General features: G+C 38.8%; 1 protein-coding gene across 1 annotated transcript in view; it reads right to left on the bottom strand.

The window, feature by feature from the left end:
* The window catches only part of ABCA13 (ATP binding cassette subfamily A member 13), a 180505-nt gene extending 158383 nt beyond the window's left edge, over nt 1-22122 (bottom strand). Inside the window, exons 1-9 of the mRNA XM_065669310.1 lie at nt 22054-22122; nt 17942-18035; nt 16849-16972; nt 9392-9543; nt 8473-8501; nt 6714-6877; nt 4093-4208; nt 2891-3024; nt 970-1134 (exon numbers count right to left, since the gene is read on the bottom strand). Of these exons, the coding sequence (XP_065525382.1) occupies nt 970-1134; nt 2891-3024; nt 4093-4208; nt 6714-6877; nt 8473-8501; nt 9392-9543; nt 16849-16972; nt 17942-18035; nt 22054-22122 (1047 nt within the window). The remainder of the gene's footprint in view (nt 1-969; nt 1135-2890; nt 3025-4092; nt 4209-6713; nt 6878-8472; nt 8502-9391; nt 9544-16848; nt 16973-17941; nt 18036-22053) is intronic.
* Between the last annotated feature and the right edge of the window lie 4349 nt (nt 22123-26471).

Raw genomic sequence — 26471 nt, 5'->3', positions numbered from 1 at the left:
TGACTACTCTCTTTTTCACACCATTAATTTATTTAATGCCAAAGGGTCATAACAGAATTTCACTATAAGAGATGTTCTGTTCCCCAAGGGAATTCCCAGTGGCCAGCAGCTTGCAGTACTTCAAGTTGCCACCATAAGGATGTCAGCTCTTCTGAAAAGCTTTTAAATCATGGCTGAAATTATTAATGGATTTTCCTACAGCTAATAGAAATTAAGGCATTAGTTTTGGCAATCAAATTATTACTTCAAGTCATACATCAGTGAAACCTTTATCAAGAGAGAAACCAAAGGCTCCATTTTGGGGAAACGCACAGTAAGCTCTACATGCTTTCTTCAGATACTGCAATCATCTCCACAGCAGCTTGATACACAACTTTTATTATTTTATTAAAAAAACATCTCATATTTCAGTGAAAAAACAAACACCAGCATTAAGACAGCTGGGAAAGTGTTTTCATTCAAAAACCTCTGAATGGTTTATCCTTTTCTCTATGAGCTACACAGCATCATGCCGAGTTGTTCTGCGAGAGCAGAATTTTGAGATGCTATGTAGTCTCATCCCCTGCAACATGCTTCAGCTGCTATTGCCAGAGATAGTGGAGGAAAAGTAAAAATAAATTAATTGTATACTATATCAGTGAAGACCTGTAGTCTGCTTTCAGTTTTGCCCTTAATTCAGGTTCAGGTCGGACAGTAAAGTCCTTTCTGCTAGGCCTTTGCATCATATTATATTTCACCATATTCCCTATTAGATTTCAAATCTGTATTTGAGTTGACGACAGAATCTCAATAAGTGGACACATGGTGATAGATTAGACTTGCACTATAACAATTCTTTCTATGGATTACTTTGAAGATGAAAATTTCACAAAAGTAACCTTTAATAGATAACTCAGATCTTTATACTGAGTTACTGTTGACAACTACATGCAAAAATTAGGAATTTAATCTATTAACTTATTAGTGTACCTGTGCATAGAGTCTAAGCTTGCTGACAGCATGAACAAGATATATTTTGGCCTCATGCCATGCAGAAATACAATTGTCTTCATTATTCTCTTTATTTGTTTCATCTTTTGGCACTCTGGACAGAGCAAAGCACACAAACTGCTCCGGTGTCTCTCCTGTGGGAATCTGGCAGGGATATAAGAAATTGATGAGTATCTCAAGATAGTTGCTGAGTGTTACCTCTGCTCTCAACTTACTTATCTGGTGACAAAAAAGAATATAGCCTCCTTCAGTGAGAACAAAGCCCACTTAATCCAGCCTCATATTCTAGGGCACATACTTCAAAGTATTCCACGTGAAGAGTGCTGTATAAAATACCAGTGGCCCACTAGGGTACTCATAGGCCTGGCAGAACGATGAGACTAGTACATGAAAAGAATTTTCACCATGTAGCTCATGAATCCATGTAGCATTACTACTTCTACGGTCATTTGCAGGCTGAAGCTGAACAAACTTGACAATGATACAGTACCTCTATACTACAATAACTGTATCGAAGCAACTTCACCAGTATTAAAATTACTGCTGTAAAAAGCACTCAGCACAGTGATACATTCGAACCAACGACTGCATGCAGCAAACTAGTTTTAAATTGAAGTTGGCAGGTTTCAGCAATGTGGCCAAGAGGCCAGAATTTTTTCCTTACAACCTGACTTCTAGATTGCATGTTGAAAGATTTATTATTCCCAATAACATAAATGTCATTAAAGTATACAAAAATAATATAGCTAATTTTAATTCTTCTTGTTAATGCATTTTTAAGACACTTTACATCCTAACTCCTCTTGACTGTGACTAGAAAATTTATTCAAAGTTTTGCAGAAGTTTTGGCCCCAAACTGCCTGAAGCTTCAGATGCAGAATTAAAGTGCTCAGAACAGATATTTCCAGGTTTCTATATTTCCCTTCATACTTTCTGAATATCTTCAATGTCCTAACACAATCACACAAATCAAGATATTAGCTTAAGTAGCTAGTGAGTTGCCTAGGATTACACTGCCAACCATATCTACCAGGCTGCAGTCAAAATCTATTCAGCTGATCAAACTGGCCATCATTGATATTTCATTAAAAGGCCATTCATAAGTGAAGGAGTTTTTAATAATTCATCCCTTTGTGTAAACAAGCTATTCTTATAGTGAGCTCTTCTGGAGTACAACTCCAGACTGCACTGGCAAAGAACAAACAGATTTCAGATAAATACCAACATGTTCAATTCAATCACTGTGGACTTCAGCTGACATTCTAAACGTTTCAAGTGTTTTGCAGTCAAACCATCACAACAGGTCACTTTGATCTAGAAGGTTAGAAAATCTCTTTTCTCAGAGAGGGCTTTCTTCCAAATTAGATACATCACTGGTATATTTGAATAGTCCCACTGAGAGACTCATCAGTCAAGCATATTGATATCAAGACTCTACAGCTGAGAAGAAAGGACTCCTGATGTGCCTTAATTTACACACAGAAGACACGGGCATTCTTTGTCCAGCAAACCAGATGAAAAACACTACCTGACAATTAATCCAGGCACCTTCAAGTCTAGGAATTAGTTTAAAAGCTTAGTGAAGCAAACCCCAGAATTCTCTACAGGATTAGGTGATAAACTCAGGACCTTGTTACACTCAGTAATGATTTCATAGAAGCTAAATTCATTAACGGATACAACTACACCTATCAATGTCTTCATGTGCAGAAATTTCAGCTGAAGCTAAATACATTTCTGTTTTTGGTGAGAGTGAACCCAGGATATTCAGCAGAGTTATAGCTTCCTCATGAATGTAAGATATGACTATAGCTTCTGTAAGGCATGAAAAAAAACCCTTCTGGGTAGAAACAAAAACAAAGATGAAAAAGAGCGACACTGAAATTTGCAAGTGATTTACCTTTCTTAATTGTGCTGTATAACTTAGTAACTTCTCAATGTGAAGATCATCAAAACCAAACCTGGATTCAAGTTCTGTTCTCACTGCTTGTGGATTCCACAAAACATCCCAGAGAGAAAGATTGTAGTGAAAACCTGAAAGAAAAGAAACCTTCTGCTTACGTCATTCCTGCTTTTTTTCATGTTGTTTCTTGGTGACTTCCAAGTACCATGTTCTTTAAAAAAAAAAAAAAATGGAAAAAAGAAAAAAGAAAAAGTGTGTTGTGTACCTGAACACCAGTTTCACCAGGATAAAATTCATAAGTGCATTAGTATTATGGTAAGGCCTGTTAATCTGACAGTTGATATGACAATGGTGAGATGCCCCTGTACAGTGATTGCCAGCAGACCAAGCAGTGTGCTATTCGAAACTGTGCATCTAATTCTGCACCTAGTCATGAAAATGTGCGTGCATGGGCTGGATACAGATCATTGCTGAGAGAGCACATCAGAAGAATACCAGAAGACCCAAAGAATTCAAGTTCACTCTCTGTGCAAGGGCTTCAACATAAACACCTTTCTACTACTTCAGTCTTCATTTTGAGAGGTGAAGTGGGATTTAGACCGCATATAATTCTTAGCCTGACCTTACATGCAGAGCAGCCAGCCACACCTAGAATCTCATTACATGTTACCAGACAGTTTGCCAACGAAACTTGCTCCTGACCTTTTCTTGAGGAGTTGTCCTGGGGCCAGTCTACCTTCTCTAATTAAACTCATCTCCTATAAACAGATGGGGAAACATAGCCCTTCAGGTGAGACCAGAATTTATAGCAACAGAAAAGCTTGAAGAAAACAATAGAAGCTGAAAGAAAAACAGCCACAATGCTTAACACACATGTCCAAACCAAGAGGCTATCCTATCAAATGGAAGAAATTGTCCTTTGTAGTGATTAAATCACTTTCCAAAACTCGTCACTGAAACATCATTCTAAACCGAATATATGAGACTAATGTGTTTTATTTAGCAAATAGTTGCCAGAGTTTGATGCACTTCAGTTTTTAGTATTTAAAAGACAAATCAATAAAGAAGTAGGTTAACACTACAGCAATATAGCTCATTCTTAGACCTTGTATTTCAAGAATTTAACAGAAGCTTACTTCTATTGAGTATTCCCAGCATGCTTGAGGTACTTCAATGAAAATCTGAAGCAAATTACTTACCTTCTAAGCTCCTACCCTGTACTGTTGCAGCAGTTAAATTCAACGCTGTTTTCACCACTTCATAGAAACTTTGGCCCAATGGCATCATAGCTAAATCCTTCAATGATGCTAAGACACTGGAAGTGAAAGATAAAACAAAACTCAAGCTCTCTCTACACCCGAAAAACCAGAAAGGGCTTGGAAGAATAAGATGATGCTCAAGCATTTGAATATTAAGATACTTTTTTTTTATCATTGAAAAACTGATGTCAAATTAGACTTTTCATGAAAAGAAATACCCATAAATTAAGATTTTACTGTTAGAGTTTAACTCAATTTTAAACAAAAATAAGGAAACGTCTCCTGAGAGGACCAACATCTTCTTAAAAAAAAAAAAAAAGTTTAAAGCGAGAGCAAAAATGAGAGTAAAACCACAACCATTATCCCCACTACAAAGCACAATGGACACAGAACACATATATTTTATTTCTACAGAATCTGCAGAGAAAAAATGAAACTTTAAAGCAACAGAACACTCTCAAATTAAAGGAATGCATTGATAAAATTATATTGAATTTCTCAGAAGTCTCAGTCACACTAGCTGTGAAACAAACTTCTTTGTTAATGTAGCTGTAATTTGCTGTTAAAGGTTTATGTTAATTTACCAGTGATTTCTGATAGAATATTCCTTTATCACTATGCAAATAATCCAGTTTTGTTAGAGTAGATCAGCAGTTTCCAACATATTTGAGAAGAAGAGAAGAAAAGCACTGTTTAACTTCACAAAGTGGGTGTGAAAAGTCTCTATTAAGTACCTCTGGGAGACACAACAAAGTACCTCTAGGAGACACAGTACAGTCCAGGCAGTGGGAGAAGAAAATTTAGGAACATTTTGCTGCTTAAATTCTGCCCAAGATAGAACCTCAATGTATGCTAGTACTACAAAGATAGTCAAGAGTACGCATTGGGGTTTGTGGCTGTCTTTCCAAATTGCATTAACTATGACAAATTTGTAAAAAAATCCAAACCCCAAGTCTCCTTTTACTAATCACTTGTGGGTTGACCCAAGATGTCAGCCAATCACCTATGCAGCTGCTTATTCACTCTCTTCTCCCACAGGGCAGGAAGAAAATAAAACAAAAGTGAGAAAATTCATAGATCAAAATAAAGACAGTTTAATAGGTGAAGCAAAAGTTGTGCATGCAAGCAAAGCAAAACAAGGACTTTATTTACTACTTCCCCTCAACACCAGATACCCAGCTACTTCCTGGAAAGCAGGGTCTCAGCATGCAAAATAGTTGCACGGGAAGACAAACACCACAGCCACGAACATTCTCCAGTTTTGTCCCATTCTCACTCCATCTATGCCTATAAGCTTGGAGTAGAGGAATCACTGCTGAGAGTATATTAACAGATTAGTAATTTGACCCAGCACAGCAGCCGGTAGTTACTGCTATCTTTGATTACTGCTGCTGAAGAATAAAGCAATAATCATAAACTTATGATCAAGTTCCACTTTTACCTCAGGAACACACAGAACCTTTCAGAAAAGACTTGTGCTTTTGGGATATAAACACCACAAGCACAGCTAATACATCTTTGCATGCTAATAGTTCAGAGAACAAGCTGGAATAAGGTTACACATGACTCATGCATGGGCCAGGAGGATTAAGCCCCGATACAGTTGTAGCCCACATATTGTAAGAGATTTATTTCCCAATTTCAAAAAACAATATGCCATCATATCCTCATATCTTTTTTATTAGGAAAAAGACAGTGGGATGCTAAAGGGTGACAGAATCAGCACAGTAATTTCCCACTCAAAGTCTTTGGGCCCCTGCCTCCCCTATGCAGTAAGGCTGGTGAAGTTGATGCAGTCTTGCACAGGCAGCCAGGTTCAGTGGGCTCCTCTAACCTTATAAATATGTGATTGACTACAATGACAATTTACCTATCAACTGATTACAACCAGTTACCAACAAATACATTTCTGACTTTTTGCCTAATAATTCCATTATTTTACTGAAAATTCCTGTAGATCCTTGTCAGTCTGTGCTTTTGACACCATGCCTTCTTCTGGATCCAGCTGTCCTGTGCCTGTGGCAGAAAGCCTTCATATTCAGAATAGTCTCTGTGGGTTTTTTCTTACTGCTTTATTTCTTGCAACAGAACAGTCAAAGCTATTTGGATAGCAAGAGGCTTGAGAAACAAAATGGAGACATTTTCCTGACATTGACTAAGTGGTACATACATATTAAGTTAATAAGAATCCAAAATATTATTTTATTCTAGTCTTATGTAAATATTCTATCTTCCAAAGAGTCCCAAAGCACATTACAGTATTTAAAGCCATATTATATGATGGGTGAATTTCAGGCATTGCTAACATGAAGATACTTCTTGAAGACTCCCAGGGAATCTTTGCTGAGCTTGAGAGACAAAAAAGTATAGTTATAAAGGAATTAGAATGGGCAGAAAACTCTTACCACACTTCTGCAAAAGCAGAATCTGGTAAACAGAAGAAAATTTCATCCTCTTTACACTGATAAGGATGCTTATTTTATTAAATAGTCAGGGAGAAGAACAAGAAATGCATGTAAAACATTAAAACAAAGCACTTTCAAGAATGTAAAAGTACTTACTTTTGAATGGCTTCTAGAAACCGTGTTACAGCAGCTACCTCATCTTCTGTATAAAAGCTGTTTGATTCAAGGTGAGGGAGTGAACGCAAAAAGTTCCAGAAGTATGGTTGCTTGTACAGGTTTTCTGCTCTAGAAATCATCTCCTCTGCTTCATTCAAATCCATCTTTATGTGAAGAAAACACATTTACATGGAACTCTTCCATTAACAGAAAAGAAACAAACAAAAAAAGCAGGTGCCGGTTACTCTCCCTACCCCTGCCCTTCCCCTCCTAAATTTTAAACCTTTTTTTTTTTTTTTTTTTTTTTGAAGTGGAAATATACCTCTAGCTTTGGTAATTTGCCACATCATTTTGGTGTACTTTGAATTTATGTCAGCTTTGTTTTTGTCTTTTTCTGCTGTGATGGAAAATGGAACTGGGGGAAAAGCTGAGCAATCTCTTCTTGCTCAGAAGCATTAACTCTTTCCCAAAGACAAGGATCATCTTTGAGATCTCAAGCACAAAGGAGTTCTTTGGCCCTGAAATGAATTTCTAAGTCTAAAGACGAGGGGACTGACAGGAACATGCCATATTTGCCTCAAAGTTCCTTGCAGCAGGTGTGAAATAATTGATAAAAATGGCTCTTTAAAGATGAAATGACTGGGGTAAAATTAGCTTTTTTATAGGACTACACTATCAGATGACTATGCAAAACGTAGCATCTATCATATTTGGATTTTATTCAGTCTTTGTTTCCCTAAATTAATGTTTCACTAGGGCACTTTTGGAATATGTTAACATGAGCAGCATTTACACAAAAGGCATCTTTTGTATACAAGATCTGTTACTAATAATGATAAACTACATTCATCTAAATACTTTCCTAATGTTAATACATTCTTTCTATTCTATGTTCTATTAATGATATTGAATTTATATTGATACAGCTCCTTTCAATCATCTCACAAGCAATTTGAAAACGTTACTATAAAAATGCCATATAATTTCAAGTTACAGATTGGAAACCTCGGTTTCATGAAGTACCAGTTACCATCAAATATAGAGAAAACTAATTTTAAAATATTTTTAAACTGAAACCAGTGATCTGTGAAAGGTACAAAAATGATAGTAATGGAGATCTACTACTGTGCCCATTCAGCCTTCCTCTTTTGTTGAGAATGCAAAAGTGAAAGACTAACGCATTAGGGACAGCACAAAGACTAAATTCATTTCACAAACTGCCAAAGAGATTCTGGGAATAGTTACACCACATCTTGCAAGTCTGTCTTCCTTCACCCTCAACTGAGCATGCTTTCCATATTTACTGGATCAGAAATCTGAATTCAAACTAATCTCATCCAAGCAAAAACCTCACTTTTTCAGTCTTACTGTCCTTTTTCAAGCGCTGGGCTGTTGAGGAAGGATGATTAATAATAAGTAGACACTAGGATAAGAGTTCCTTGCAAGACATTTTGTAATATGTTATACAGCTACATGGGGTCTGGCAGATGCACTTTTAAATTGCTCCTAATGAATGACTAGCCTTCAAACAGCTGAGGATTTTAGCTACTAACAACTTCGACTGGCTTAAATCAGTAATCTAGAAATCGCTGAACCTCTGTCAAATTTACGAGCCATCGTTTTTTCTTTCAACAGCATACCAATTTTCTTCTTAAGACAGTTTATTAAAACTTGACAGGATACAAATTTCTAACCATTCTAATAAAGATGTCTCAAAATCCAGAACTGTAATTTAGAAACAGACTATAAAAATACTTACATTAAGAAAGCTGGTGATGTTACGGAACCCTGTAAAATCAAATATTTTCCTTTACACAGAAGCCTTATTAACTTCAGGAGAATCGGTTTTATAAGCAATAGCAAATAGTGCACAAAGGGCATTTCTACAGGACTAAAGGCATGTGGAACAATAATACCCTACAAAGATAGCAATCCACCTGATTTTCTATGCTTTCCAATACTTTACTATTACCAGAAGAAAAAAAAAAATAATCAAACCCCAGTTTAAAAGAAACTGCTTACCATTCACTTCTCAGTAAAGCAAAATCATCACATCAACACTAGATAAACGCACTCCCAGACAGCCAGTCATGAAAGTTACTTTTGCCTAAATCTTTCTGCTTGAAAACTCATCCAGAATGGCAGGATAGTAGTAGGTCTTAAATGCCCACCTGCTACAGCAGCAAGACTGCACAGCATGGGTGGGAACGTAGCAGGAGCATCAGACCTTGGTGTTTCCAGTCTCTTTTAGTGTGAGACTGAATTGTTTGTCTAGTAGTGAGCTACTGAGGTTTTCCCACCCCTATACTCTCTAGTGCAACAGAAAAACCTGGGGAGAAAGATTTAACTACTGATAAGTTACTTTGGAATGTATCTTACACCAAGTAACTATGTACTCGGATTATTAATCCTTACTTTTAAACCTTTCCCTTCATAACATTTTGTTAACTTTCAAGTAGTAAAGCAAGTGTATAGTTTTAGAAAATGAGCGCTTTTTTTCTGATTATTTTATGATGGCCACAGTAATAATAATCATAAAAGCCCTTCTTTCCATTCTTTCAGATGGGCTAAAAATTTAGATTTTACATTTTATTTTTAATCTAAAAATATTGCTTTATTTGCTGATTGTCATTACCTGGTAGACAAAGAAATTCAGTATTAGAAAGATCACAGGTTACCTGAGAACTTTGAGTTTTCTTCCCATAGCTTTTCTAAAGCCATGGCTTTCTCTGTGGTCTCAATAAATCCCTCTGCAAGTTCCTCTATCTCTTTCATGAAGTCTAGATCAGGGCCTGTGAATCTCTCTGGACCCGTCTGGATGCCTGCAGTACTTTTCACAAAAAAAAAAAAAAAAACAGGACAGGGAAGGTAATTACAAACTGGAAGTGAAAATGTGTATAAGCTTACAGTAGTAGTGTGATATTTTATTTAATGTTTTTTTAGCTATTGTGCATGTACACAACCTTTACTTAGTTCAGTTCATTAGTGTGCAATTTGCAACACCGAGCCTCAGAACCTCAGGAAAGAGAGCAGTGGAAAATTGCTGAGCTGGAGCTGCTCAGCTGCACCAGGAACCCAATTCTGGCAGCAGCCAAGGACAAACACATCCAAAAGAGTCTTTTATCTCTCTAAACACATACACATCTAAGCAACCAGAACAGGTAAGCTGTTCAATGTCGCTAGATGAAATATAGGTAAATTCCTCTTTCTGGGCCCTGAAGAAAGTTGGTACTTGCTCTCTAGTCAGTTTACTAAGCAGCAGAACTGTGATAACAATTCCACCACTTTAACAAAAAAGCACCCACGCTAACAAACATATGCTGATTCTAGATGTCATTCTCCTCAAGATACCCTTCTACTTGAAAAATGAGAAAAGTGGAGGCTGTCTGGCTACATATTTCTGCCTCATGCTGACTCACACACAAAGCGTCGGTCACTAGGAAAACCTACATAGTTTGTATTTGGGATACGACAGCTTATTTTTTTTCAAAACACATGCGACAACCTATAAACAGATCATATTCTCACTACTGACTTTCTTTTCCCCCATTCTAGCTAAACTTGTGGTACGTTATTTTCTCTATCATACTACCATCTCGTGGCTACTCCGTAGCACAACAGTTTTCTATCAAGATGAAATCAGTTAAATGTCTACAGAACAAACTACTTAGACCCTCCTGAGGCACCATAAACACTGGAATAATTACTTTTAGCGTGTTACTAGGCAATTGAATACTGTTTTATCTTATAGTAAGTTAAAATGATCTTAGAGTGAAATCCTAGGTAGCAAAAATACGGTTATTTTTCATTAGAAGCACAATTAACTGTCGCATAAGCCCCGCTTACAAAAGCATAATAAAGATTTACATTTCTTTCTTCTCAAACTTGTAGTTTGACTTGTTTTCAGAACAGTACTTACTTATTTGTAAAGGAAAACCTAATGAGATAAATAAGATGAAGCAAACAATAAGTCAAAGCAAAAACATCAGCCACTGCTTTCAGGTTCTCTCATTTCTCTTTCTCTCCCTCCCTGATCCTTGTTTGTTCAGACACTCACAGAGCTGCCTGTAACTTTAGACTAGGGGATGACAGGAAAGTCTAATGTTAATCAATTTCTTGATTGTTTCAGTGTAGCTTATTTTGATCCCAACTTGGTCACCAGCCAGTAGGATTTTGGAAAACTCTTTCAACAGCCTCAAACTTCAATAGATTAAAGGCAGAGCAATTCCTCACTATTTTTTATTTTAATGGAGTTTTAAAAAGGCAGGCTTCTGTTGTTCAGAGGGAGGCTTTTAGGGTGATTAATAGCTGCAGTTTACCTATTGCCTTTGAAAACTTCCATATAAGCTCCAAATTTACTGCCTGAAATTCCAGACAGCTAGAAACACTGGTATTTGGCAAAGAACATGAATAATAACTGCATACTGAAAACTTTCAAGCACAGTGCTTTTTAAGCATGAACAAATAGGCAGCACTTGGCCAGAACAACAACTACATTGGTTAAGACACAAATCCAGAACTGTAGAAAAGTCAGAACTGTAGAACTGTAAAGTCAGAACTGTAAAATAACAGTATTCTGGCTCAGTTTCCACAGACATTTCATTGACAGCTATAAAGCTTCCTTTGAACTAAGATGACCGGCAAAAGGCTTTCTGGTCGTGCTGCCCTAGGCGCTGTGTGAGGTGTTTCCAGGCTTGAAGGCTGGGAAGACAAGCCACTGTCCTGCAAGGGGTCCCACAGAGAACATGAGGGGGAACATAACAGGGAAAGGTAGACAGACTAGAAATATTAAAGAAAAAAGCTGGCAGCACTTGGAGCATGGTGGCTCTGAATTGCTCCATGGAGAAGTGCAGGGAAAAGCAAGTCGATGGTGAAACTCCCAAGCACAAGGATGAGAGCAGGAGAGAGCAGCCATTTGTACATGCTGTTTCTGAACCTTTAGCTTTATGGGGATTTCCAGGGCAGAAGCGATGTCAGCCAGCTGCCACTGTGCCCCTTTTTTTGCCATCATTGCCACAGACCTTCATCTGGTTACTCTTGGAGCTGAGTGCAACCTCCTTTGGAAGAGGAAATGGCAATGGGCATATTAGTTATCAGGCTGTTTTGTGAAACTGATGAAAATATTTCAGAGCTTCTATCTGCTGAATATCCATGCTAAGTTTGAAAGGATTTTATATCTTTTCAACATGGTAATAGGGAACCACAGTTATCTCCTAATAACAACGTCACGAGATACTACTAATTTCTTAACTCAGCACAAACTACACAAAATTGCAGCAAGATGTCATTATTTTGCCAAAGAGATAAGAAACTAGACTTCAAAACCAGATGCAGCAACACTCAAGACAAGCAATTTTCAGATAGTGTGCCAAAAAAACTACTTAATTGTTGCACTGTTACTCTACCAAAGAGCTTTCAATGCATGCTTTCTGCAACAGAAGATGTTGTGCATGTGTAAAGGAAGTCAACAGCAGCAGTTGCTAAGAACAATAAAGAAGATAAGCAAGGGATGACAAAAAGGACAAACGGAGGAAGCCAGCAATTTGTAGGAGAGTATGTACTTAATTAGAATTGGGGTCTTAGGAGAAAGTATGTGTGCATGTGCGCATATGTGCATATGTAAACGGTATCATTATCATCCATGGTAACTCTTCCCTTAACTGTGCATTTCCAGAAGTGCTTTTGTGAGGTCAGAAATTAAACTGAAGACATATATTCATACAAGTCCTGACTATAACAAAACACTGTTAAAAGGCAAAAAGACTACATCTCTCTGAGCATGTAAAAGCAACCATCATTTCCTAAAGTTATGACTCAGAAACAATAACTCTGTCCAAATTACCCAGTTACTCAGGATGACAATAAGAACATTTCAGAGTTGATCTGAGATCTCAGCTCTGATGTGCAACACCATTTAGACTGGTGATTTTCATAAGCCTCTCAGCAAACTCTTCTCTCAACCTCACCCCTGTCATCACATTAAAAATTAGTCTCTAAAATTGAGAAGCCCCAGCTGCTCTGGCTCCCATTCTGCAGCATCTCAGGACAGCCTGGAGACATGACATCTCCATCAACACCAATACACATGCTGGACAAGAGCTTACTGTGTGTTTGTCCCAGAAAGATCTTTCCCCTCCTTGGGTACATATTATTATAACCCTTGTAAAATGCAAGGAACCACAAAAATATAAAGAACCATAAAAGCATTGCTCCTAACTGGTTATCAGATGGAGAAAATTCATGTTTAAAATTCCTTTTCTGCCCAGCTCTCTGGCAATCTATAAGCAAGATCACAAAAATTGCTCAGCTTTCTGCTTTTCAACTACACAGCACAAGACTACAAAAATAGGCCCAGACCACACAGGGTTACTGTTCCAGTAAGCTGCTGTGGAAATGGAGCTATCTTGCAGAATTGTTGCTTTTTTCATTTGAAGATACACATCATTATAGAAAAAAACTGACCCACTAATCAATTCTCGTGCAAGTGCATATGACTGTTGCTCAGACCTTCCTTGATTTTGTTTTTCCACACCTGCTCTTGTACATGAGCTTTTCTGATACTACTCCACTAGAGGAGGCCCAAGTACGAACAAAACCAGTAACAAGAAAGAGACTAGCATGAGTGAGGCTGGTCCATGGGCGGGGGACTAAGCTAGGAGCTGAGTCCACCCTGGAGGAGGCTATGCCCTCGCCTAATGGGCACTGTCCCTCAGCACCCTAGCCAGCAGGGAGACCCAGTGGTGGGTCACAGGCTCCAGTGACAGCCCCTACACAGACAGATGAGGTTTTTTTCCAAAAGACAACTGCATTTCAAACTGAGAGCAACAATATGGCACATACTATGAAAACAAATGGGCTAAGTGACCATGCAAACCATGCAAAGTCTCTGATTTAACATTAATAAACACAACATTGTTAATGCAAAAATGTCCCTGAAAATTACTACAAAGAACCACCTATGATTTGATATACATCCTCAAAGGGAAGATAATTGGTACTACTGTTCCTGTGCCACCCCTTCTCTCCAGTCAACACAGGGACATTGTAGGATTCAGTTATGCTTGGCTGATCAATCTGACAGTCTGTAGTCCTAAGGCTGCTGGCAGCCAGCGTAAGTCAGAGCAACCCTGAGGTTGATTCAATTTATACTGATGGACCTGCTAGAATAGACTGACCTCAGAATGAGCTTCATCCTACCTTTTTATCCCTTTTCCTTACATAAACTATATACTACTCAGTGTAGTTTACTGAGGTTACAAATGTGCATACATATATGCATTTTATTTTTCAGTTGAAAAAATTAAAGCCACTGAAAAACTTCCCTATTTCTTAAGCTGGTCCAAGACTGCCTCCAGGAAATTCTTTCCTGCTTTTCTTCTGAGCTGAAATATGATTTGGGCAGTTCAGTCAAAGCAGTGTAAATAATCATGCAGAGCAGTCAATACAGTTCATAGTTTCTAGAGGTTTAACACACTCAGATGGCAATTGGGCTAGTGATATAAATAAAAACTATCCTTTTAGGAAACAGTTTGTAAAAAGATCAACAGCTATTGTAATTCTATAACCCAGTAATACAGTATTGCCACTGCAAGTGACAGGCTACATGCTTTGTACTGAGTGCAAGACCATGGCACAGAGGCTTGCCACCTTTGCTTTGTCTGAACTTCTGAACTTGTCTTAATGTACCTGGAGTTCTGTTTTGCCTTGGTTTAGTTTTAACTTTTTTTTCTGGACAGATGGCTATTTGCTTTACTTTCACTGTCACTGTATAACACCACCGTAGTTTTATACCGATTAACAAGTGTTCATCCAGTGCAAAGTGAGATATTTATGATTAACATAGCAAAGCAGGGCAGAGGAGCACAGGCCCAGTATAACAGTAAAGACCTTGAGAAGTGGGGACACAAGATGCACTGTATTGAAATACAAGATGATAAGGGACGAGGCACAGGCTGGTACTTAGGACCCCATGGCTATAAACAACTCACAAGTGGCCAGTTAAAATGCAGAGCTATAGTCAGACAAAGCCAATTTATAAGTATCAGGAAAAAAGAACAGATATCTAACGTATGTGAAAGATACCAGATACATTCAGATGTAGCACATAAATTCAGATATACCAGATACAAACCAATGGAGAACAAGGGTAAAAAGCACATTAGTAAACATAAGTGACCCCAAGTGCACTTCAGAATGGAAAAGAAGCCAACACCACCACATTCCTCCATGTAAAGCGCTCCAGATCATGACTTGCCATAACAACTTCACCAGCACCAGACTGCAGCTACTGACACTATGACCCAGAGCAGCAGAGGAAAGGTGAGCATAACCACAGAGAAAGGAGGAGAAATTAAGTGGTTGTATAACAACTTAAACTTTTTATTGTTTACCAGGAGAATTATTGTTTAGGGCTGCATCAAAAGGAGTGTGACCAGCAGGTCAAAGGAGGTGATCCTGCCCCTCTACTCTGCTCTCATGAGACTTTACTTGCAGTATTGCTTGCAGTTTTGGTGTCCTCAACATTAAAAGGACATGGAACTGTTGGAACAAGTCCAGAGGAGGGCCACAAGGATGATCAGGGGACTGGAGCACCTCCCATATGAAGACAGGCTGAGAGAGTTGGGGGTGTTCAGCCTGGAGAAGAGAAGGCTGCATGGGGACCTCATAGCAGCCTTCCAGTATCTGAAGGGGGCCTATAAGGGTGCTGGGGAGGGACTCTTCATTAGGGACTGTAGTGATAGAACAAGGGGTAATAGGTTCCAACTCAACCAGGAGAAGTTTAGACTGGATATAAGGAAGAAGTTCTTTACTGTGAGGTTGGTAAGGCACTGGTAGGGGTTGGCCAGGGAAGCTGTGAATGCTTCATCTCTGGCAATTCTCAAGGCCGGGTTCGACAGAGCCCTTGGTCAACATGGTTTAGTGTAGGGTGTCCCTGCCCATGCCAGGGGGGTTGGAAGCAGATGATCCTGAGGTCCTTTCCAACCCTAACTATTCTATAATTTTATGACTGTAATACTGTTATTGATGTATAGAAGCATTTTGTGTAACAATACATCTGGACTAAAAATTATTTGTGACTTTAACTGTTAAGATTTCAATTCTACTAACAAATTATTACTTCATGTCAAACGTGCTTGCCCAGCATGGTCTTATGCTCTATCAACATTTCTTCAAGTGTATAAATAACTAGAACAGACTGTCTAGATCAAACTGTAAGCATTATGGCCTATTACTGTGATACCGAAGCTTTTCAACTTGCTACAGGCTGAATTTATTACTACCTATGAACCTTTGCAATAATAAACCATAAACCTTAATGCTTTTACACACTTACTTGACTCAAACCAAGATCTTTTTTCATAGATATTCACAATTTTCTAAGAATAAGCATTCATATATATACACACACATATATTCTGGTTAGCTCATCTTAATTTGAGCTTTGCTATCTATTTATTAAAGACGACGTCCTTCTGACAATTTACATAAGTATCTCTGCATCTCCATTCTTCTCAACATTTTTAAATAGATGAGAATGCTACATTTCTTAAGAAAAAGCCCAAATTAATCTTTTTTTTTCTCTGCAGTCTGGGCTTCTGTAACAAGGCCTTCTTACAGACTACTTTTTCAAGTTCTTTTTATTACAGATCTTCTGCTACTCCTTTTTGGTTCTGTGTGGGTCTTACTCAAGAGTTACCCTTGTGTTGCTTTTCTACGTTTACTTCTCCCTCCATGTATGCTCCCAAATTATTCAAAGTTTAAATCCATTTATTATATACTTTTTGTTGCTCAATTTTACCCTCATGTGATAAAAGACTTTCTAGTGAAAGATAAAAGCATGTTTTCACATGGCAGAAGTGAAAGACAAGAATATCACAAGGTACCTCCCCAATTTTTTCCCCCAAAGAGTTTTCAGTATCTAACAACAGCATGAAACGCCTAAGAATGGCAAGCAAAAATTAGGAAGAAGCATGACTAAGGCCCTTCATCTTTTGCATTCATAAGGACACTGAAGGAAACTTCAACAAAGAGTAGCAAAGCTCTTATTCTACCTGTCTACAAGACAATAAGAACCTTTGCTGTAGAAAAAGATGCACTGTGATACTAATAACTCTGTCAGATTCATACAACTTACCGTAAGCGGTTGTTTTCCTGTGTTGCATAGCTAGTATTTTTGCATTTTGAACCAACATTACAGAAAAGGGTCCGCATGAAGGGATAAAGGCCCCCACTTGGTAAATCCCGAGCTTCCAAGTAACCTAAAAACAAGCAGCAGCAGAATTAAAACCAGTGACATTGCATTTACAAACGTGTGTTCCTTTCTCCTAGAAAGCAGCTTTGTCACCTGCAAACAATGTAGTTGTATCGATGGCAGGTGTCATAGAACCACAGATTGGTTTGGGTTGGAAGTGACCTTAGAGGTCATCCATTTCCAACCCCCCTGCCATGGGCAGGGACACCTTCCACTAGACCAGGTTGCCCAAAGCCCCGTCCAACCTGGCCTTGAACACTGCCAGGGATGGGGCAGCCACAGCTTCTCTGGGCACCCTGTGCCACTGCCTCACCACACTCATAGTGAAGAATTTTGTTCCATTTAAGAACAAGAAATTCAGCACAGAAAATTAATAACTTCTGTGTCAGACTGTGACAACAGGGTATAACATTTGATAGAAGTCATTGAAAAGCTGATTTTCACAGTAGTAACACCACTGCAACATCATATGCTGATAGCCTGTCTGCCTAAAATTACTTGTGACCTAGATTAGGATACAGACTTCTTCACTAACTAGTATTTCCTCTTTTTTCCCAGGCTTTCATGAGGTAAAGGAACTGGTATTCAGATATATTAATTCTAAATCCCATGAAATGAGTAGGGGTAAGATTCGTGTTGCTTAACTTAATACCTCCTGTAGAATTACCTACCTCTGAGCCAGTCATCTATACTCCATTACTTAATAGAAGGAAATAAGTACAACTGAAACTTAAATAATCCACTTTACTCCAACGTAGATGTCTCAAGTCTAAATCAGACTTTAAACTTAATATCTCTTACCCACCTAAATATAACTTGGTTAGATCCACAGTTAGACAAAACTGAATCCTACTGTAGGATTCTTTCCATTGACTCCACTACATTTCAGTCCACCCTTCTAGGATAAATGTAATATTTCCCAAACACTTCTCAAGGAGAGGCAACCAGAATAGAACACCGGTGAAACAAAACATACAGTTTTCCTTGTATTTTGGAGGTTCCTGGAAGCGGAGTGCAGCCAGAATTAAGAAAAGCACACATGGCCAGAGTATTTCAGTGAGAGACAGAGCCTGAAAATGGAAATCAAAACATCATCAGTACTATAGAAAACACAATTTGGGAATAAAACATTGCAATTCATATACCTTGTAATAAGAAAATAAAAAAACCAAAATATCCCCTCTACAGCTACTTCAGGGAAAATAACATAATTGCAAGTAAATTAGCAATTAAGACTTGTATTTAAAACCCTTACAGCTTTGCCAAATACAGAGCATTCAGAGTTCAAAATCAGTTCTCACTTCTATTTCTAGTGTTTGTAGATACTTCCCTCTGGTCAACGCAGTGACTGGCAATGTGATGACAATGACAACCAGCTTTCCAATTCCTGAACCTCTAAAGAAGCCAGCATCACTCTGCACCTTGCTGCAACTCTTCATGCTCCCCTGAAGCCTACTGTCCTGAACCCTGCCCAGTGGTGTACTTCCTTGTCATGCCTTGCTCCCTGACTGGGAAACTGGTTGGATCCCTGACATCCTTTCTTTCACCTCTCTCCAAAATCCATCACCTCCAGCAGCACAGTGTTGCAAGACCAAGCAAATGGGCCTGATGCTGCCCACTGCCACTCTTTATGTTCTTGCCTTCCCATTTCCAGGGACACAATGAAAAGGCATCCAAGCTAGTGCATTGCAGGACTCTCAGATTTTGTCTGTCAAGCAAAATTAATGTACACAGTCTGTGCTTGTATATGAGGACAGAGAGGATGCAAACCCCCAAACGGATTGCAAAGAGAAAGAAAGCAATTTTCAGCTGCAAAAAGGGAGAAAATTCCATGCAGCCAATTTTCCAAAGACTTCTAGATTCACAGATTAAAGTGCTACAAAAGTGTGAACACCAAACTCAGTAACAGAAATGTAGCAGAAATGACAAAGAGCCACACTAAATATTTCCCATTAGAGGTTATTAACTTCTCCAAAGTATATTGAGGGTTTTTACTTCTAAACTAGTAGAAAATCAAGTTCCACTGGGGAGTGATTCCTAAACTTGGGTATATTAGAAAAATACCTGAGAAAAGCAACGTAATGCTTAGAAGAACAAAACCCAGTGAGAAAGCCTTCCCTGTGGAAAAGGCCTTCTCTGCTGAGCACAAGGCAAAGAAATAAAGGCTTTCTGAAATTTGGGAAAGTTACCATTTATCTAAACTGAACACACTCCAAATTCAAAAAGAACCAACCAAAAAGAGATTGAGGCCACGTACTTTCAAATGTTTAGGGAGCAGCAAGCGCCAGCTGCTTCCTAAGGTACGAGGAGCTATGCAGAGTGGTAGCACTCCCAGCAGAGCAGGGGCCCCATCAGCTAGGAACCACTTCCTCAGGACCCCACAAGGTGAGCAGGGCAGGCCGAGCCATCACAGACAGGAACCCAGATCCTCAGACTAGGTCATGGTGATGAGGCAGGACCATGGTCAAGCCAGAAAGACAGTGGCCAAGCACAAGAGCTGAGCTAGAGAGCAGCACACCTCTGACTTCACCCAAACAGGATCTGAGCCCCCAGAAGCTCCATTTCAGTTGTGCCCTGGGCCCAGGTGGGGCTGGTCAGGGCAATTAAGGCTTACCAGTGCCTTCAGGGTGCTGGCAAGTCTCTCCTCCTTAGTGTGTTCATCCCCACACATCCTATCTAGGAGTGGAAGTGGAGTAGTGCTGTTGCTGCAGGGTACCAGTGGGCTATTTTGGTTGGTGTGTGTTGTGGATCCAGGTACAGCAGATGAGGAAAGGAAAACTACAGGAGAGATTTGGAGGAGGTGCCACCAGCCTGCCCATGAGGGGCTGGGAAGGGTCAAAGCTGCCCCTGGAGACACACACACCATCACCACCAGAGTAGTGCTGGGGAAAAGCGGTGGAAGGTCCCACAAGAAGCTCAAGCAGGTGGTCAGGGCTGTGGGAGGCCAGAGCTCAGAGGTCAGCTTATAGGGGGAAGGCTCTGGGCAGCCACAGGCTGGGCTCCCTGTTACTCACCACAGGGCTTGAGGCAGCCTAGGCTGGCAGTCAGGGCACAGCATGAGCCAGCTGCTCCCTAAAGGGTAGGGAGCCAAAGGGGATAACCCCAATCTAGGGATCAAAACGAACAGTGTAGAATGGCATGTTGGCACTCGAGAGAAAGGCATCTAATGAAATGATTAGAGCTGTAAACAATTGTTACTTTCTTTTTGGACTGCATTTTCCTTGGTTGTTGCCATTCACCTGAGAAACCTCCCTGCACCCGAAGAATAGGGTAAATAGCAATAACTTTGTTGAATCTATAAAATTCAACAAATATATCAACAAATACATCAAAATCATAACTGGATAATACCAGTAAGCCAAGCGAGTCTAGGCCTATTAAAATAACTTCGGTTGTTTAGAAGATTTTAGGAAAACAAATCATTTCCTCATTTTCCATTCATGTCCAGAATTAATTAATGGTTTATCAGAGACTTCTCAGTCTTAACATGCTTATGCCTTTCTGTGTTAGAGTACCATGAATCTAGATGCTTATAATAGCAATTGCAGAGAACATAAGCGTATTAAGCCTCTTCACTGCATAATATCAACTAACGCCATATGACACTCATGACACATCATTAGTTCAACAGACCACACTTTTCTTTTAGCCCTAACTGCTGATAAGCAACCATGAGAGGAAAATTTCCTTCTACAAATAGATCTACACAATATCATGCAAAACAGAAGCACATCAAATCTTTCTCTCCTCAGATTCACAAAGGCCTGCCCTTTATATAGGTAGATGATCCACATGGATTTCTCCTTGCATAACTGCAGAAGGAACGCCTTCCCAACTCAGTGTCTGCACAACACAAACAGATTTCGCAAATTCCCCAGGGCAGATTCTGGCTCTGAACAGTCAGAATTAAATTTGCTTTGGGTCATTGATTGTAATTTCTGGTTTGGGGAAGTCTGTATCTCAGCGAGCTCTCCATTCAGGGAAGCTACCAATTAGGCAAACTTAAAATTTACATGAAATGAGATTTTTCCTTAAAAAATATACAAGAGGGAAAACTAGACAGAGCAAGAAGAGAAATAGATCAGCATGGAGAAGAGGAGATACAGATAAGACAAGGCACAGTTATTGAAGTCTGAGGAACAGGTAGCACACAGAAGTGTCTGGGAATGGAGAAGAATACAAACAACAGTATACCTCCCCCAGAACTGTCTTTCATATTAAAAAAAAAAACATAATTTGAAATCACTTGGAGAAGAAATTCTCTTTCTAAATCACAACTTTATTTAAGTGAAATACTTCTGAAATGAAAAGCTGTATGTTTATCTAATTGAGGTAATCCTATCCAAAGCAGCCTGCATGCCTCATTGTAAATCCACAGATCATCACAGACAAGGGAAATCAATGAGAAAGTATTCACTGAAGTGACTTTTTTTTTTCCACAGAAATATTATCTTACTTCAGAAAAATTCCTTTTTTCTATCTTGAGTTGAAAAATCACATCGGTCACAGTAAAAGAGAACAATGACGTCTCATCTCATACTTATTTTAATTTTGGCCACTTTTGAAGTAGCAGCATATTGAAATTTTGAAAGTTAAATTAGGCTTTGTAGAATGGATAAGAAAGGAAATTTAGAAGTATATAAGATTTTAATATATAATCTTAATATATAATCCTCTCATTTCCAGTATCTAGATTTTGTTCACAATTGTGCAAGATTTCTTACATTACCACTTAAATACCTGTAATGTGAAGAAAATTGATTTTTGTCCTCTCCAGTGCTACAAGTACCAGTAGTACCTAGTGATAATTAAAAGATAAGCTGTGGCTCTTCAGAACTTTATGAGATTTACTATCTCATTTACAAACTAGAGAACATTGCTGCATTCAGCCATTTTAGAATTAAAACACACTGCTGTTCTCTACTTGTTTTCAACAATTAGGAGACCAAAACCAAAACAGGAATCATTTACAGCTAGCCCGTCTTTAACAATCTGCAGTGAAAAGGAAAAATTGATAGATACACACTTTCCAACAGATATTAAAATAAGATTTAAGGTATTCCTTTTCCATAATTTCCAAAAACTCACCGGCTGCCTCACACGACAGAGCCAGTTCTTCCAAAAGAGAGCCTTGAACTGCTGTACAGCACGCCCCATATCGTCTTTTCTTTCCTTCATCCACTTGCAGAGTGGCTTCTTAAGGACTTTCTAACTGAGAATCATCTCACCAAGCAGTCTGAAGGTATTATTCCAAAGCTGATTAATTTCAGCACTGAAGAATAGCACAAGAGATTTTTCCTTGCTTGCTGAGAAAAGATGAGATTATATTTCTGCCTGTTGTTTTGCATTCGTTGAGGAATCTCATCTTTCCATTTGCTTCTCAGTGCAATGAACAGTGAGGGGATGGGTTTGTATGAATGCCTTCAGGGTGCTTTACTCCCCAGTACATATTCTGCACTTGTTTCTACTTTGCTAGGATAAAAATGAATGCAAACAACAGGAAAAACAGAATATGTAACACACATTTGTCTTTTTCCAGAGTCTGGTGACTTTCTGTCACTGCAGTGTTAATGTAATTGCTTGCATGCATATACACGTACATTTTTGGTGGAAAAAAAAATGTAGGAAATAAACAAATTGCTTAACTATGCAGCCCTGTAAATGCCTGTATATTTTTACAACACCCGTAGAAGTACACATTTAGCAATGCAATGGCCCCACTGCATCATCATATGGCTGTTTAGGTTTACCTTATGAAGGCTGTGCATTTGACATTTCATTCTTCTTTTTCAGTATACATTACCTACATAAAGGCAGAATATTCTGACAAGTCAGAAAACTGTTAATTAATTGCCACATGCTACCCGGGATGAAAATCAGTCTTCTAGCATTTCCTTCAGCTTACAGGAGAGAGGGCAATTCATGGAGCAGCGCAGGGGGATCTTCAGGAGGGCACTCTGCACATATCTATGGCAGCAAGGCCACCTGGAGACACAGCAGGTATCTGCTGGTGCAGAGCTGTGCTATTTTACTGGGGGCTGAGGGTGGCTGCCCTACCAATTGGGAATGATACCTTGAGAAGAGAAGTAAACTTTCTGTATATTTCTTTCTACCCAAATGAATTGCCAAAGGTAGAATCTGACCCCCCAGAGCTCTCTCTGTGGTCAGTGGAGACACAATAACACAGCCATTATAGACGGTGATTCAAACCACATATACTTTGAATCATGAATCACACATACAGAAACATTAGGATAGTGCAATGCCTGAACAAATATTCTTTATTTCCCATTATTGCTGAGTAAATAGTACCATTACACTTTCTGCAAAATGTATTACTATTGAATGAAAGAAGCATCTTAATGTTCACAGCTATTTTTCCACATTAAGAATAAAATCCCAGAAATATAAAAGCTTTTTGGATACAGAAGTCACCACTGAGGTAGCTGACTTCCTCTTAAATTGGAGCTAAGGCAGCAATCTAAAAAATTAGTAAGCCTGATATTTCTGCAATGAGCAACTCTGCATCTGTAGGTCCACTGAGCTCTGCCAGTCTTGATGGGAGGAGGTTCAGCTGATGTCTTATGTCCACTGCTTGAGTTTCCCTTTCCCAGGCTTTGGATTTGGGTCACTCATCAACAGCTTTTGGCCTCCAGAGCACCTTATGAAGCTTAGTTATTCCACTTCATGTTAAACTGATTGATTAATCTGCTAAAATCTTTGATCTGAAATGGTGCAAATCTCTGTTTTCATTTTTATGTTTTTCATGGGTTCGAGGAGTAGAGAAACTCAGATTATATAGGTATGATGAATTCACAGACTTTTATATACTGGTAAAAATCACCTCCCAGCAAAGCAGAAATCTCAGATGCAATCATGGCAGAATATGAGTAGTTGAATGCTTTTAATTCCTCAAATATGGTGGGATTTCCTTTAATTTTGCTCTGCTCTGAGCCTGAAAAAATACTGAAGTAATCATTTAGCAATAGAAATGTGAAAATCCTCAGGACATATTAAAAAGCTATGTAGTTCAGTGTTTGCCTGAATGACATTAAGCGCATTAGTACTTAACTTGATTGCAGGATTAATTAAGTTACGTATGAATTTTGGTCTGTTGAGCACATCTTCTGTTCTTCTATTAACCCCTATTTCCCAGTCCATTCCTCCATCGTCATGGTGCACACCTCCAGCAGTCATCAACAAGCATCTTCCTGCTTCCTCCCATGCTGAAGAGCAGCTTGCACTCTGTGTAGCAGAGCCCCACCTCTCCCCTCATTCTCCTCATCATCCCCCTGATTTGGGGCTCTCCTTTTGGCATGCCCTATGATAGCAAAGTGTAGCTGGGAAAACAACCAAGAAGGAAGAACATACCTCACCAAGGAGCTCCACCTCACAGCTGGCAGGTATTTGCATAAGGAATGTTTCTGCTTTTAGTCCAGCGATGCTAAAATTCCTGCTATTTCAGAGGAAGTACAGCAATTTTGCTCACTAGGAAAAAGGTGAAGTTCTGAGATAATTGAGATGAAATTCTGTGCACAGTACAAGTACGCATTTTTAAACAAATATTTGCTAATAATTGAGTATTGTGAATATGTGTATGGGTTTAAAGAGCCATTTCAGAAAGCCGGGGAGCAGAATCTATAGTGTGTGATTTGTAGGAAATTCTAAACTAATCAGTCAGCATAATGAACTACAAGCATTTATCAAAGCAGCTGATACAGAAGACAGTTCCTGACAAATTATGTAAGCTAAAACAGCTCACAAAATTTTTGCCAAATTATTTGAACAGTAATTCTACAAAATCTCTGCTCATCCAACTGTGATGTGCATAATTCATTATGTGCTATATAATTACATACTCATAAATGTTGCATTCTATATTTTTAATGCTAAAGAGCTTTTCATGGTTACAGGAAACAACTACTTTGTATGCAATTAGTATTCAGTACTAATGAAGTACTGACTCCTCATTTTACCATTTAAGACATGCGATAGACAAACACCTTTCACCAGTGAGTTCTGTTAACTTCATTTGCCCTCATACATCATTGTCCTTTCCGAAAGAAATTCATTCTTGCCTAGTATGGTGTTCTCCAGTAGCAGACTTGTTTTTTCTAGAAAAAAATTGTGAAAGTAAAAGATACCTCATAAAACATTCCACCAAGAATAATCCCTGCAGTGGCATTCTGGGAAATCACTTCTAAAAGTAGCTTTAGAGGAAACAGGATGTATTAGCTTGACTGTGTTATTTGCAATGCTATAGAAATATGAGAAACAGGAAATCAAAGCACTGCTCCCTGCTCCCCAAAACAAACCCTTGCCACAACAGACACAATAATACTAGAAATTAATCACACAAGTAGGAAAAGCAGATAAGTTCTGAATATTTTTTGAAAGATGCGTCAGCTATACTGCTGCCACCCTGAAGCTCTTCTGAGTGATCGAGCTTTCCTCAGTACAGTGCCAAGCAGTATCCTGTGCAAGGACCAGCCTTAAATAGCAACTTTGTTTAGGAGTTGCATGAACAAAGAGCTTAAAAGGGCTCAAATGCCACGCAGTTGCTGGTAAGCCAAATAAATTATATGCTTTCAGGTCTCCTTAACAGAGTGGCTGTAGTCAACAACAATATCTTCAATATTGCAGGTATTAGAAGATCGTATTTTTAATTATGATGTGCTCTACTCTTTCATAGAATCATAGAATCCAGATTAGAAGGGAACTCAAGGATCATCTGGTCCAACCTTTCTAGACAAAGCATGACCCAACACCCTGTCCAGCCAAACCAGCACACTGTCAGCTGAAACGGAAAACGAAATATGCTCAGACTCAGGTCTCCAAGTGAGGACAAGCCAGTGACCTGCCCTTTCCTGCTCCTGCTTAGCTTTAGCAGGCTTTGTCTCAATTTTAACAGAAAAGTTTACTCTTAGAAAATGCAAGATATCAAAAACAATGGGGCAGAAAAGATAGAGAACTTTCTGCCAGCATCCATGTCTGATTTTAAACCTTGACTGCTTTATAATATGACACCATCAACATACCATGTCTAGCCTACAGTTTTAATTTTAGCTAATTAGACTTGGTTAGCAAACACATTCAAAGAAACAGAGTTTTATATGTTAAATAGGTTAAAGCCCAGTAGCCAAAAATACTGTTTGGTAGGCAGGAATGCATATGAGAATATGGCTGGGAATATGGTAAACTAGCATATTTTCCTATCAACACCCACAATTTCTTTCAGAAGGTTTGCTGTGTGATCACAAGGCTTTCCTTTTAATATTACTAGGAGTACTACTTGTAAATATTCACACTGCACAGACCTGTTTTGCAGACAAAATGCCTGCAGGATGACATCGATTAATAGCATATTTCCTGGAAGACACTTTCTGTGGCCAAAGCTAGGATATGATGACAACTGTTAATTGTGGGTAAGGTCAAATAACAGGATTATTATTAATAAAATGGAGCTACACACTGAACAAACAAGCAGACCCAATCTCACAAGGAGG

This window comes from Lathamus discolor, chromosome 2 (genome assembly GCF_037157495.1).
Source record: "Lathamus discolor isolate bLatDis1 chromosome 2, bLatDis1.hap1, whole genome shotgun sequence".
Classification (NCBI taxonomy): Eukaryota; Metazoa; Chordata; class Aves; order Psittaciformes; family Psittacidae; genus Lathamus; species Lathamus discolor.
This window is presented reverse-complemented; position numbering and strand designations above follow the sequence as displayed.